At 36.9% G+C, this 13,782-nt stretch overlaps 1 protein-coding gene across 2 annotated transcripts; it reads right to left on the bottom strand.

The window, feature by feature from the left end:
- Positions 1-3,454: 3,454 nt before the first annotated feature.
- RB195_020042 (uncharacterized protein) lies at positions 3,455-11,175 on the bottom strand (the record flags this gene model as incomplete). 2 transcript variants are annotated; one of them, XM_064188172.1, is made up of 6 exons in its annotated part: positions 3,455-3,589; positions 5,383-5,478; positions 5,573-5,740; positions 6,945-7,028; positions 10,471-10,485; positions 11,155-11,175. In XM_064188172.1, 6 exons carry the CDS (start codon positions 11,173-11,175, stop codon positions 3,455-3,457), a joined length of 519 nt encoding a protein of 172 aa, XP_064044053.1. The 2 variants fall into 2 exon arrangements, with proteins under 2 accessions (XP_064044053.1, XP_013291351.2); XM_013435897.2 differs by lacking the exons at positions 10,471-10,485; positions 11,155-11,175 and having other exon boundaries at positions 6,945-7,085.
- Between the last annotated feature and the right edge of the window lie 2,607 nt (positions 11,176-13,782).

Below are 13,782 nucleotides of genomic sequence, written 5' to 3'. Positions count from 1 at the left end.
GTTTTCTAGGCTCATTCTCACACCTTCTGATACTTCTATTTAACGAGGTATTTGTGGGGGCAAGCGGAATTCTGAATGTTTTCATCTTATGCCGTAGTGTCTGTCCTTGAGGTTTAGAATCAAATTAAGCACTTGGAGATCCAAGTGCTTAAATAGGCTACTGAATCCTAGATATACTCCATGAAAGTGGCAGCAGAAGAATCGACGAGTATTTTGAAGAAGTCTATAAAGTTAGTAGCTGCAAATCGGCAGGTTCGTATGCCACCGAGTCTATGAGTTATTGTTTACAATACATTATAGCAGTCTAGCATTATAGTTGAGAGTGCTGGCTCAATTCTTCGTCTTTTAATTTCTGTCTTTCCAATTTTCCTTCAAGAAAGAATTTAAAAAAAGAATTAGGAAAAATTCCGAACTTTTTGTTCTCAAGAAAGAAGGGTCATAGCTAACGCTGGCTACATTAGACAATTTAAAGTAGATAATGGAAGAAGTTTCATCAGTGAATATCGGAAGAAAACACAGCAGACAATAAAAGGCGATAAGAGTCAAATGGGGGCGGGTGTAGCGCAGTGCAGTCGGTTAGAGCTTCCGCTGCCTGCACGATGGATCAGAGGTTCGAATCCGCCCTTGTACTCACCAAGCCCTTCATCCCTCCGGGGTCGATTAGTTGGTACCAGACTTGTCTTAGAGGATAAAAACACTGATCACATCATTAGCCCCCGCAGCTCATTGTATAGGCCAATTACAGGTTCGTTAACCTCAAGTGAAATGGACGTGGTGGCGCATCCCAAGCGGATTGATTAACGCCAGAGACTTTATCCTTTATCCTTTAAGAGTCAAATATAGAACGATTTGATTGGTCCTCTATATACACGTTGCGAAGAAGTCTTGAAAAATCTTGCGAAGAAGGGTAATCTTGAAGAATCTTTTGCCATCGTGGAGCTCCTCCCTAGTAACCTTAGGCAAAGGCTCATTCACAATCGCCTATACCATCGTATTTGCACTACATCGGAGCGCAAAATATGCCCGGATAACAACGAGGGTGATTGCATGAGTTCATGTGTTGTTTATATGATTTCCTGTGTGCAGTGTGGTGATGAACACATAGGAGAAACAACTAGAGCACTATGTATTCGAATCAAAGAACACTTGGGCGGCAAAGGGAAATCATGTGATTCCACTGTTCCGCAGGTGGTCATAGGGTGCGGTTTCGTAACGAGGAAGATTTTGAAGTTAAGATCATGTTTTTGGCGCTCGAACCTAGCATTGTGGCGCGCAAGGCTTTGGAGAGTTTTTGGATCCACTACAAGGGCCCAAAAATGAATCGCAGAGAGGAATGCCTCTGCATTACGCGGTAACTCACGCCCTATTTAAGGCTGATATTCGATTGCCCTAGTTACCTCACAACAGGTATCTAGCAGTGGGGGAATAGTCATCTGATTGTAAGGTACTATGTTCTCTTGCACTGGTAGCTATGAGGCCCCACAGTAAACTTAGGACTTTCTTTGGACTTTCCTTATTGGGCGGATAAGGCATTTGATAGGATATATCACGTTCAATTTCACCCTTTCAGGCTCTGGAGCTTTGAAGAAGGCGATATTGCCGAGACGTTAGCCACGAATAAAGGGCAATAACAACTTTGTATACGGCTCAATTAAAGAAGTCAATTATTGAAACCTCTATGTACAGTTCTGCTTCTCGTCACATAACAGAATATTCTCACAAAACTACTGTATTGTAAAGTATTAAAAACAACAGGAATCGGTAGTAGAACCCGTAGAAACATAACAGCAGCACCAGAGCATTATAAATTTCCACATACCTCTCCTCTTCCCGTGCGACATGAAAAGAAGCGCTCGAAAAAAAACTATTTCTAGGATTGTACACTTGTGTCTTCTAGGATTTTACACTTGTGTCTGTGTGTCTTTAGAATTTCAAATTCCTTTCAATCCTTTTACCGTTTTTTTGCTGCCGGATCAACTGAGGATAATGAGATTTTCTAAACGCTCTGCGGGCGTTTACAAAATGATGTTGTTGAGATCCTTAACCGAATCGCTAACCCTTCTTCAACGAATGTGAATTAAAGTTCTACAAAATTCTTCACGCCCTTTTTGTCGTCTTACGTTCTACGTACACTTCTACCGTTTCTTTTTATGCTAAGAAAGAATAGTCGTCCAACCTTCTTGTCAATTTTGAGATTGTGATAAGGTTGCACCTGTGGAAGTTCATCACAGTTTTCCATTGTTTATCACCACAAATTTAACTGCTTGGTTGTTTCACCAAGTAAAAATCGAGCTGTTCCAGTTGTCGTTTTAATTGTACAAAAAAAATGACCTTCTATCTGAATAAATTCCGGAATAAAATCATTGCCTGTAGATTGACTCTATTTTATCAATGATTTTTTTTTCAAAGCTCATTGGAACGAATAAAATCTTAGCTCTAGAAGTCAATAATCTGGACGAACAGCCTCCGAAGACTTTGTCCCGCAGATCCTTCATAATCCTCTTCTTCATTACATTAAGTACAAGTGTGTGGACACTTTGAAAGACTATAAATGGACGCAAAAAAAAAACAATTGCCTCCGCGCTCAGCGTTATTGCAACCGGTTAGCGAAGAAAAATTTATATTTCTTGTAAGAGCGGAGATTTGGGCTGAACTTTAACAAAGCTCATTACTTGATATTTATGGTCGATCCGCGCTCTTAACTCGATTCTTGGGGCCGTTTTTTATGTTTCCGAAAACTGGAACAAAATTTTTTTGAATTTTCAAAGAAAGAAGAGCAATCATGGAAAGAAACTCTGATATTCAATTAGATGGCCAGCGCATTGCAATCCTCTTCAAAAAAGCCTCCATTTTGAGAGAGGAGAAAAAAATAACTAATTAGGAGTTGAATCATCGCTTTCTCCTCATTTAGCCCGTCCTAATTTCGTGGATTTCGAATTTGAAATTCTGACAGGGATTTTTGATCTACTGTAAATTCTTCACAAATGGAGACCTTGGGAGATACAAAAAGGGGTAAACAGGAAATTGTTCTATTTTTCTTTTCCCATGCCACTACGGCCATTAACAGTCCAATAACAGCGGAGTTTTATTTTCAATTTATTAATAATTCACAAATCTATTCTTCAGAAGTCCTGGGGAAAAAAATTAACGAAACGAGTGACAGTGTAAGCGTCGAAACAATCACAGTACTTTATTTAACAAGCAGAACTTTCAAACTCAATGTGTATATATACAAGCACAGGACTTTTGTACACCCAATATTGAAAAATGAGCACCGATGAAATTACCCGAAGAACCCTGCAGCAAAAGAGAAAAAGCATTATGTCGTCAGCACTCGATCCAACAATTATCACCGATCATATACGTTTGTAGGCTTATTACACTGTATATATATATATATTATAAAACAGGTACAAATTCAAAATAATGACTTAACGCAATCATAGGATGTTATTCATGCTGCTGCTGCTGCCTGCGGTCGTTCATTCCAACGAAAACCTCGTTGCCTGGATGAGCGGGACTCCTCCAACTCACAGCAAAGGCTCAGATTATCAGTGAAAACGATCAACAGTTGTACGTATGCCAAGAACTGAAACGGAAAAAAATTCAGAACCCGTCTATTCTGCTTTTTTTTGGATTTTTTAAAAGTGCAGGGAATTTTAATAATTCAATCAAGAAGAAGAAAAAAACTATTTCATGACAAGACCAAAGCGAGAATTCTTCGAGGTAGAAAGCGGTAAGGGGGAAGCCTTGAGCCCAACACAGATAGCCGCCAACTGTTTTTCAGCTGATGAGTAAAACTCCAGGTTCTCAAGGATATCTTTAGAGAAGTTCAGCACAACAATTCAAGGCAGATGCGGAATCTAGTGGCGGAGTTGAATCCAAAAAACCCTCTATTTTATGACGGAGTGCAGAAAAATTTCACAGGTACACATGTATTTTGATCGTATATTTCACCCTTGTGTATCGTAGTGTCTACACGAAGAAATGTTAAGTAAACAACAGAAAACAAAAACGTTCATTTAAAAATTTTAGTTAACTATCTTTACTGCTTGTTCATATCGTTTGTAAGTAAAGACTGTCGAAAAAATAAAGAAATCCATTCTAGGTTCTGTTTTTTTTACAATGTACTAAGGTAAATAAACGCACAACTACTGAAGCAATGGTTCTTTTTTTTTAAAAAGTTACACATTATCAAAATCAAAATTCAGTTCAATCAATCAAAATTTAAAAGGCTACACATTGTCACATTATCATCGAAAACCTCATGCAGAAAGGCAGAAGAAATTTAATCCACCGACCTTGTAGTACATCTCGGCGACAGACCTTTAGATGAGAACGATTCTCCTTCGCAATACATTCCTCTTTTTTTCTTTCACTTTTTTTCACGTTTCGAAAGTGATTTTATTGGCAAACCCCCAAAGGACCTCTTCATCAATTCTTTTATTTTGGGCGCAATCAATATTGGGTTTAGCTACACCGAATACATTGAATTTGCAAAAATCTTCAATTTTTATCGTAAGCACCCAAACGATTTCCGATAGCAATAGCATTCTCGTCTTTCTCTTTTAGTCGCGCCTTTCACTTAAAACCTTGTCGTTGTTTTGAAGTAATTTCCTCAAAAATTAACAACAACATGCAGGTTCCAATGTGCCAAGTGTTCCAAACCATCAGTCACCTTTGCTGCCACAAAGTGAAGTGAGGAGTGCTAGAACTCATCAAAAAAGAATATCTAGAAAAACTGAAGTCTCCAAAACACGCTAGAATCAGGCGAATTGTGATTGTTATTTAAAGACAGCGTACCAAAAAAAATGAACGATGGGGTCTTCATCTGTTTCTTTAAAAAAAAAGGAAAAAATAAGGTCTGAGGGGTGGATTACGAATATCTTGTACTAAATGCAGTTCCATTCTTGCGTTCGCTTTGAGGACGTAGGAGGTACAAAGAATAAAGTGTCTGGCGTTAATCAATCCGCTTGGGATGCGCCCCCATGTTCACTTCAATTCGGAATCGTTTGAGGTTCACGAACGTGTAACTGACCCATACAATGATTTGCAGGGGCTATCCGATGGGTCAAGTCAGGGTTTTTATCCTCCCAGACGAGTCTGGTACCAATTTATCGACACCCGGAGGGATGAAAGCCTTGGTTTGACCTTTGAAAAAAACTGCATCTAAGCTAATTCAACGCAGCTCTATGTTTTGAAAACTGCAGCTTATAATAACTTTAGTTTTTTTGCGAGAGAAACTTTTGATAAAGTATTCTGCTGCAATAAACAGTCGCGATAGTAAAAGAACACCCACTGTGGACCTCAAGCTGCAGCCACATTTTTTAAATACAGTTATGCGTTCTAAGTAGTTAGTATAGGTCATTAAAATAATCTCACCACTGTGATCGTATCGTCGGCTTCAGTTTCGCGAAGAGATAAGAAAAGAATACGTATCAAACACAGCACGGTCACGGAGAAAATTCGAAGAAGAGTCTGAAAGAAAGGGAAGAATTATTTTTTCACACAAAACACAAAGAAGAAAAGTTGTATGAAGCGAGGATAGTGAAGAAACAAAAGTGTGTCAAACCTTTGCTTTAGCGTTCGTCCAGACTTCTCGAAAATGTGCGATCGAGAAAGAATTGCGAGATGAACATCCGTAATGTGCACAGATCAAGTAGAATACTGCTATGATCAGCGGTAAGGATAGGAACCCATCCAGAACCACATGCAGAAGGCATGAAATGCTGCCAACGATCTGTAATTCATATTTAGCTATGTATAAAGGCAAAATATAAACATATAAAACATATACATATAAAAAAACATATAACATATAAAAATGTGAAACATATAAAAAAACGAGAATTAGGACTGAATCCCTCTTTAAGAAAATTCCGTAACAGCTATTTCTGGGAAAAACGCAAGAACGAGGCTATTAGAACGTGGCCGGTGCGAACATTTCAATACGTGAATGTTTGAAAAAAACGATTACGACCGTAGCCTGTTCCGAAACAAGCGCAATGGGGATTTCGTTGCAAACACATCAATCGCAATCTTCTTTAACGGTACGAATAGCTTTAATATTTAAGTGTAGAATTACGATGCGAGCGTTCCATTGATCGAATTGAATAATTGACATTGAAATTTTATGAGACGGAAGCTGCTTTTAATAGAATATTTTCAGCGAAAAAAAAATTCCCCGAGCGAAAGCACCAGAAAGAAATTCTCGTGTGATATGTTATTTGCATTATCGTGTGATTTAGATCGCGTCAAGAGTAGAGTAGAGCATTGATCGGAACAAATCCGATCACATTGATCAGACTGATCTGATTTGGTCCCTTCAATGCTCTACATCAGATCTTTTTGGTTTAAGAGATGATCATTATAGCATTACCAAAATGTTTTTGACGAAGCTCAGAGCTCCTAAAAAGCGGCAACGTTGAAGCCGAATTAGGAGTTAATAATTCCTCAAAATAAACTAGAAATTCTCACAATCAATAAAAAAAATTTAAATACTAGAAATAGCAAGTGTAAGAAGATCTTGACATTTTTCTGTAACCACACTTTCAGAATTCCCAAAAGAAAAAGCGAATAGAATAAAAGCCAATTAATCGAGTTAATGGGCTAAAAACGATAAGCTACAGTTCTGAAGAACCTTTTTTTTTCTAAAAACGAGGAAAAAAACAAAATTTTCGCCAGTATACAACGTTGTTGTCGAAAATGCTCAGAAAAATGGAAACACTGCAGTTAAAATTGAGGCGGAAAACCAATTGTTTTGTTTCTTTTTCAGTTCTTCTCAGTTGAGAAAAAATAGATAATGCCGAAGGGATCTAAAAACCTCTGGAACCCTAGATTTGGAAAAATCCAAAACAAAAAGAAAAAGAAAAAAAGAAAGGAAAAAAATATATCAAGGAACTACTTTTCATGGAACTCAAACGTGCTGGCTGGCAGAAACTCACCATGGCATAGCGGTGCAACGTATCGAAAAGGTTCTCTCGTGGATGAAGACGTCGCATTGGGTTGACGTAAGGATGAGGAGTTGGCTGGAAAACGAGGAACTTTTGAAGCGAACGACTTCCTGAACGTTGTTGTGCATGCATTAATTGACAGCCTTGAAGCAAAACACAATCGATATTGTAATTTCTCTGCAGAGGAACTCGTCTGCGTTGATTCGGTCACGCGAACACCTCAACGAAATGGATTCGCAAAACCGTTTCAAACCACGACGTACATAAACTCAAGCATAGAATATCCTAGAAATTCTCGTTGATATTGACGGAGAGGGAAAATTGCGTTCTGCGGGAGAACGCGATAGTTGAAATCGTATTGCGAGAAAACTCAGGAAAGAATGTGACCTTAGCACAGATAAAACGAATGAATCGACCAAAATACGCTTTTTCAATTTGAATATCACAGATACTGGCGAAAAAAGCGTCTGTTGAGGATAGATAAAAAAATAACAAGGAGATAAATCCAAGAGAAAAAAGTTTAGAACAATCTTAGGACAAAACTAGTAAATTCCTATGAGAATGATGCAGTAATAATAAAAAGTTAGAAAAGGTAGAGAGTCTACAAATGTACGAACGAAAGGAACTGCAGAGGAAACAGAAGTCGCCATTGAGAAAAAAAAAGAATTTTGGGAAATAAATTTTGGGAGTATTTAAAAGCCAAAATTTTGATTTAGCAATTATCGTTGGAAAATTATTAAGATAGAATTTTCTGACACTTCCAACATAGTTAACAACAACGTTGCAGATAATAAAAAAGTCCTACTTGTAATATTTGTAAAGACTTGTTTGTGATCCAAATTGTAATGTTTATTCATTTTTATTCATTTATTTATTTGTTTGAAAGGATTCTTACAACGTTGCTTACAAGAATGTCATTTCTAGAGAATAAATTCCTGATAACCCTAACAACAAATTTGCAGATAATACAAAAGATTTCAAAATTTTTTTGTATTTTTCTTATTTTTTCAATCGTAGAACTTGATGCAACTTTCAAGAATATAATCCCTAGAAAAAAACCAAGTGAAAAAATTTGCTCTCAAGTAAAAGTAAAAGTCAAGTAGTAAGTAAAATTTGAGAGAAAAAACAATGGAGATTTCGTAAGCGGCGTGATGATGCTTCAACGTGCGTAAAATTTTAATGTATAACATATTATGCAAATTTTTGGATGCTTTTCTGGGGATTTCGAATGATAATAATAATAACTCTGCTTGGAAGCACCATAGCATTCCACATGGATGAACGAAATTCCAGATGTTTCCAAAGCGCTGAGCGCGTCATGGCGCTAAGTGTTACAAAAAAGAAAAGGAGACAGAAATGGAATTCAGTGCAGAACGACTGATAATTGAAGATAATTGTGTAGTAACGGTAGAAGGCATTACTGTAATATCGGAGAACTGAGTGAACACTTCATTTCTCCCATTAAATCCGTGTACACTGCCCCTGTTAATCCTCGCCACCTCCGTTGACTCGCAGTTACTGGTTTTTTTCTGCAATTTCGACGACTCGAACGAATTACTCGGTAATTTTCTACGCTACAAAATTTCCGCAGCAGCCAGCGACAAATCACCATCACCATACCGAATTCTTTCTAAAGCCAGACCAACGAAAACAAGGTTAAACCAATTACAGGTGCAAAAAAAATACGGTACGGATTCGTGTACCTCATTCTTTCCCTGAACATTCTTTTTATTATACATTACATACATCATCATTATTCGTCATCTATTTATTATTCATTATATACAGTATCTATTATATATTTGTTTATTTAACATTGTTCTTAGTTCTGTTTATTTTCTTTTGTTTATTCAACGCATTCAAAAGTGTTCTAACAAACAGTGACTAAGCAGTAGAACACAAACAAATAAGTCAACTGATGCAAAAGTAGAACTCGTAGTTAAATCGACTTTCAAAAATTTCGTGGATGCAGTTCAACCAATATCAACCTGGTTACCTAGTGCAGCAAGTGTCTTCCTTTAAACCTGGGATGGAGTATACGCTGGTAGTTGGCACTAGAACCTTGCCGAAAACATCTTTTCGCAGAAAAATATCACCGAAACCAAGAAATAAAGTTTGCCCCTTCGTTATTACGCACTTTATGGCGAACGCAGGGATTTCAGAGAAGTTGCAAAAACCGATGTGTTTTCGGAAAATGAGAAGCGGAACTGGGAATAAAGTTTTAAAAAAGAGAAACATATCTAAAATAATGGTAAGAGTTAGAGAAACAAACATGTAGATAACAAAGAAATGAAGACCGAGACAGACAACCAAGGAAATAAAGTGGACACAGGATAAAGTGCACGTTGATCAATCCCTATGGGGATGCGCCTACGCGTTCGACTTCAACTCAGACTTCGTTTGTGGTTAATGAACCCGCGTGCAGCCTTACAATGACTTGCGGGGGCTGGCCTATGTGTCAGGTCAGCATTTTTATCCTCCCACAGAAGTCTGGTACCAATCTATCGACCCCGGAGGGATGAAGGGCTTAGTTGGCAGTAAGGTGGACTCGAACCTCCGATCGATTGTAGCCACAGCGGAATCTCTTGCCGACTGCTCTACACCGCCCCAACCAAGGAAATAAAGATGAAAAGCAAAGATAAGCTATGAATTTCGTAGAATATAAATTTCATTTACCTTAAATAGGGCATCCCCCACATCTCTACTTTTATTCATTCCCCATGGAACATCCAGACCCATTAAAAACCAATCACTATGCTTTTTGAAGCGTATACTATTTACCTGTACATATATATCAAAACTGTGATATCAAATATTTGTCCACTTTTATTTTAAACCTGTTGCAGTTTAGTTTAAAATCACATTTGAAAAAGTAGCCAGTTATCTGTTGGAAAAACAGAAAAGCAGAAAGAAGCGGAAAGAAAAAGAGAAGGAGGAGAGTACTTCCAGAAGAATAGAGGCATCGCATTGAAAATGATTGTTGAGTTATTGCTGAGGAAAAGAACAGGGGCACTGGTCTAAAAACTTCCAAATAAACCATCTCTACATAGTTTTTCTATGTTATGAGAGATTTCCTCAGTGTAAACCTCAGTGTAAAGTATAAACTTCTAAACATACTAATACGAATAATATACCACTTTTTGATAAAGAATAGATCATTTACTGGCAAAATGGTATGTTTACAGTTTGATTATATTTTTATGGTTGTTTATATACTTTTTATACTTAATTTTTATTAATAGTGGTAGAGTGTAACATTCTCGCATATCTATCCAAAGCTCACTTCACTACAGTCCAGCTAATATACTGATTTAGGAATTCAAAAAGTACTAAATTTGATGCAGCAGAAGGTAGAGGTCGTATGGAAACGTCTTGGATCGAAAGAGTGGATGAAAGACCATCGCCGACACATTCCATCTCAGAAATAACAAGTAAATGTTGCCATGAAAACGCTACGTTGATTAAATCTAAGATGTGAACAGATGAACTCAACAACCAGTTCCATTTCATTCCTCACCTCACAACTTTTCCTCTAAAACAACATTAAATCATTCGTTAATGGTGCAATCTGTACGAAGACGTTCTTCACGTGTAACCAACGTAAATAGCAAACTGGACAGAACGTCAGAAGAAAAACCGAAAGGAGTCGCTAAAAAGTAAATGGAACGAGTTTATCGGATAATTGTTTGAGCGCCAGTAACGTCGTCCAATGCATTACATTTAAGTGCAAAAAAAAACGTCAATAGACGAAGACGAGAAAGAATCCGAAGATCTATGAACAAATTATAATTTTCGTGAAAGAGTGGGCCTTTTACAGTGTATATGGTTAAGTTTGAGGTAGAGAAAGAGGAAGGATCGAAATTTTTTTGTTAACAGAACTCGATACTACAAGTTACAAGCACACCAAGGTACAAAGATTCGATTTGCAGATTCTTTTGTTGACTTAAAAAAATCGTTTCCTATCTGTAAAAATATTCTAAAGCCATTTAACCGACAAATATGGCTTTATTTGTTTAGTTAAATTTCAAAATTAAACCAGATTCAATTATTAATTAATTGAAATTAATTGAACTTATTTTCTGTCTCACTTCAAATTGTAATGAACCACTATTCTCATAGATCGTTAACACATTTTCGGGAAGAAAAACATCCAAGGATTATTTTCATTTACTGGAGAGAATTTCTTCTAGGATTTTCCAACCAGTTTTCCACGAATGTACATCTGGTTCACATAATATATTTGTCTTCTTCAATTTAATTTTTAATATTTATCTTCAATTTGGAATAACGAAACAGCTGAGGATTTCTTCGAATATATTTTTCTCAGATTTGCTAGATATGAGCGTTTAAGTAAATAAATTTTAAGACGGAGTTTTTTTCACAGCAACTTTCAAAACGTGAAGAAATTATCCCTTTCCTCACCTGGTGCATGAATTTACTGTTACCTAATTAAAATATCATCTCAATACTAATGTCGAAATTATTTTCATCTACGGGATAAAGATAATTTTGTTATTACTATATTTTACGTGATGATTCAAGATATATTATTATTTATTAATTATTTTAACATCTCAAAAGAGAAGATATTTTAACTTGATATTAATATCGAAGGCGTGAGAGTTTTGAGATAAATTAAGCAGAAAAAACGGGGAAGCAGAAGAATTAGAAAAAAGCTCATTGTGTACTTTTTGAGATAGAAGTGTAGAAGTTCGAAGCGTATCCTGTAGGAAGTATTAGGAATGAAAAAAGTGCATATGAGAGTCGCCAGAAAAATTCAACAAAGCACTGAGATGAGGTTCACAACTGAGAAGGTGCTATATGTAATCGGAACCAGCTGAAAAAAAAGAACCGAATCGTCACATGTCGCTGTTTGCGAACGGAACAAGAGCTGACGTTCCAGAAAAAAGTATCCAGAACACAAACTATGAGAACACAAACACAAACACAAAATATGCAGAGAAGAGATAGAAATTTTCTGTGAAGTAATTTTCTTCGAAAAGAAGGAACAACAGCTAGAATGTAGGAACAACAGAAGAACTGTCAAGAAACGAGGTGTGTGTGGGCGAATCGATAGCTGGGGACGTTTAATCTCATTCCTCATCTATTCTAGCTCAACATTACAATTCCGATTCTGAGAATTCGCCTACATTCTTTAGTTGAGGAGAATTTTAAAGAGACACTTTACTTCCAAGAATAAGGACAGAGAAAGCGCGAAGTTTTCATTTGAATCGAAATGAAGTCAGGAGAAATCAACGGGAAGAGGAGTGACCCCCGAGCGCGGGAATTCGAACGATTAGAAGATCAGGATGAGCATTAACGTGTAAGAGTTGACCGTCTCAGCAACCGCCACCTTTAGGTACGGTTTGCCTCCCTCGCTTCACAACACAACTCCTCGATATCTGCAAGGTCATCTCAGCCACTGTGCCTTATTAAACTGCTAGACTAGCTGAGGAGAAGAGTAACGAAACGCAAGCGCACATTACGGAGCGTTTCATAGCGAGGAAAGAGAGACTAAAAAGATACTTTGCTTTGATTCAAACTAAAAATATGAAGAAAATGTACATGGGATGAATTCCAAGGATTCATTTCCATGGTCCTGGTGTAAACTAGAAAGGCATAAAGTCGTTCTAATGTTCCAAAGCAGCAGAAACATGATACATACCAAGCGGCTCGCTCCACCGGCGTAATAAATGGGGTCGATAAATCGTGTTGAGATGAAACACAAGTGCTACGGATATTGAATCTGGTCAATTTACTTTGACCTACCTCAGATAAAGTGACGTCGGTATATTTCATCGTTTAAGAGGCTTTCTCCTTAAATTATTCTTGTTCAGTAAATTCAGCTTCAGTATTGTAATTCTTCACTTATGACAAAGTTAGGCCCTTGTTACCGTACCATTTTTCATCAAAAATCTGGAAGTTACTTTTATCTATTTCTTGTATAATAACCTAGGAGCTATGAGCAAACTCGAAAAGTTTCAGAATAACCTCACGAAAAAACTTATAATCAGATCTTGTGGATCTGATTATAATGCAGTACCTGATGCTTCATCCAGGAACTTTTGATTTAGAACCTCTCTCCGTAAAACGTAAAGAGAAACGATCTTACTATGTTTCATAATAACCATAACAATAATAATAATAATAAATTAATAATAATTTCTATGGTTATCCTAAACCCAGAAAATCTCTGATTTCTTTTTTATCCGAAAGTGGATAACACGTGGCTCCACATCAAAGACTGGGATTACTCTTCACAGGTCCTCAGTGAGGAAATACTCTTTTGTTTACAGAGGTGGCTCGGATTACTCCATTTTGTGCAAAAAAGCATCCACTCCCACTAAGCGATAGGTATTTAAGAAAGCTGTTAGCGGATTCCGTAAGCAAAGAAGTAATAAGAAGTTTGTTGGCTTGTATTCTGTAAATTATGCATGTACCACCCTATTTTTTTATTGTGAATGTTTACTTTTTTTGTCTCTTGCATACTCCGTTCATAAACACATAGATAAATATGCAATAAATAAATAAATAAATAAAACGAAACTTGCTCCAAAGAAATTTTTCAGAGGCAAAGTCGACTTGAAAGAGTAATAATCTCTTAGAATCCTATTAATTACCGAATATTTGACGAGGAAGCGAAGTTCTCTGGAAAAAGTTGAGTCAAACTGTTTACACTTCCCAATAATTCAGCTGACTCATTAATCAATTAATCGTTCAGCGAAGAAGCGAAGAAAAAGTCTAACGGACAGCACGTGAACTTCTTTTGTTCGAAAGACCTCCACGGAATACGAGCGTTTCCACAAATCAACAAGAACTCTGCAAAAAA

This window comes from Necator americanus, chromosome II, assembly GCF_031761385.1.
Source record: "Necator americanus strain Aroian chromosome II, whole genome shotgun sequence".
NCBI lineage: Eukaryota > Metazoa > Nematoda > Chromadorea > Rhabditida > Ancylostomatidae > Necator > Necator americanus.
This window is presented reverse-complemented; position numbering and strand designations above follow the sequence as displayed.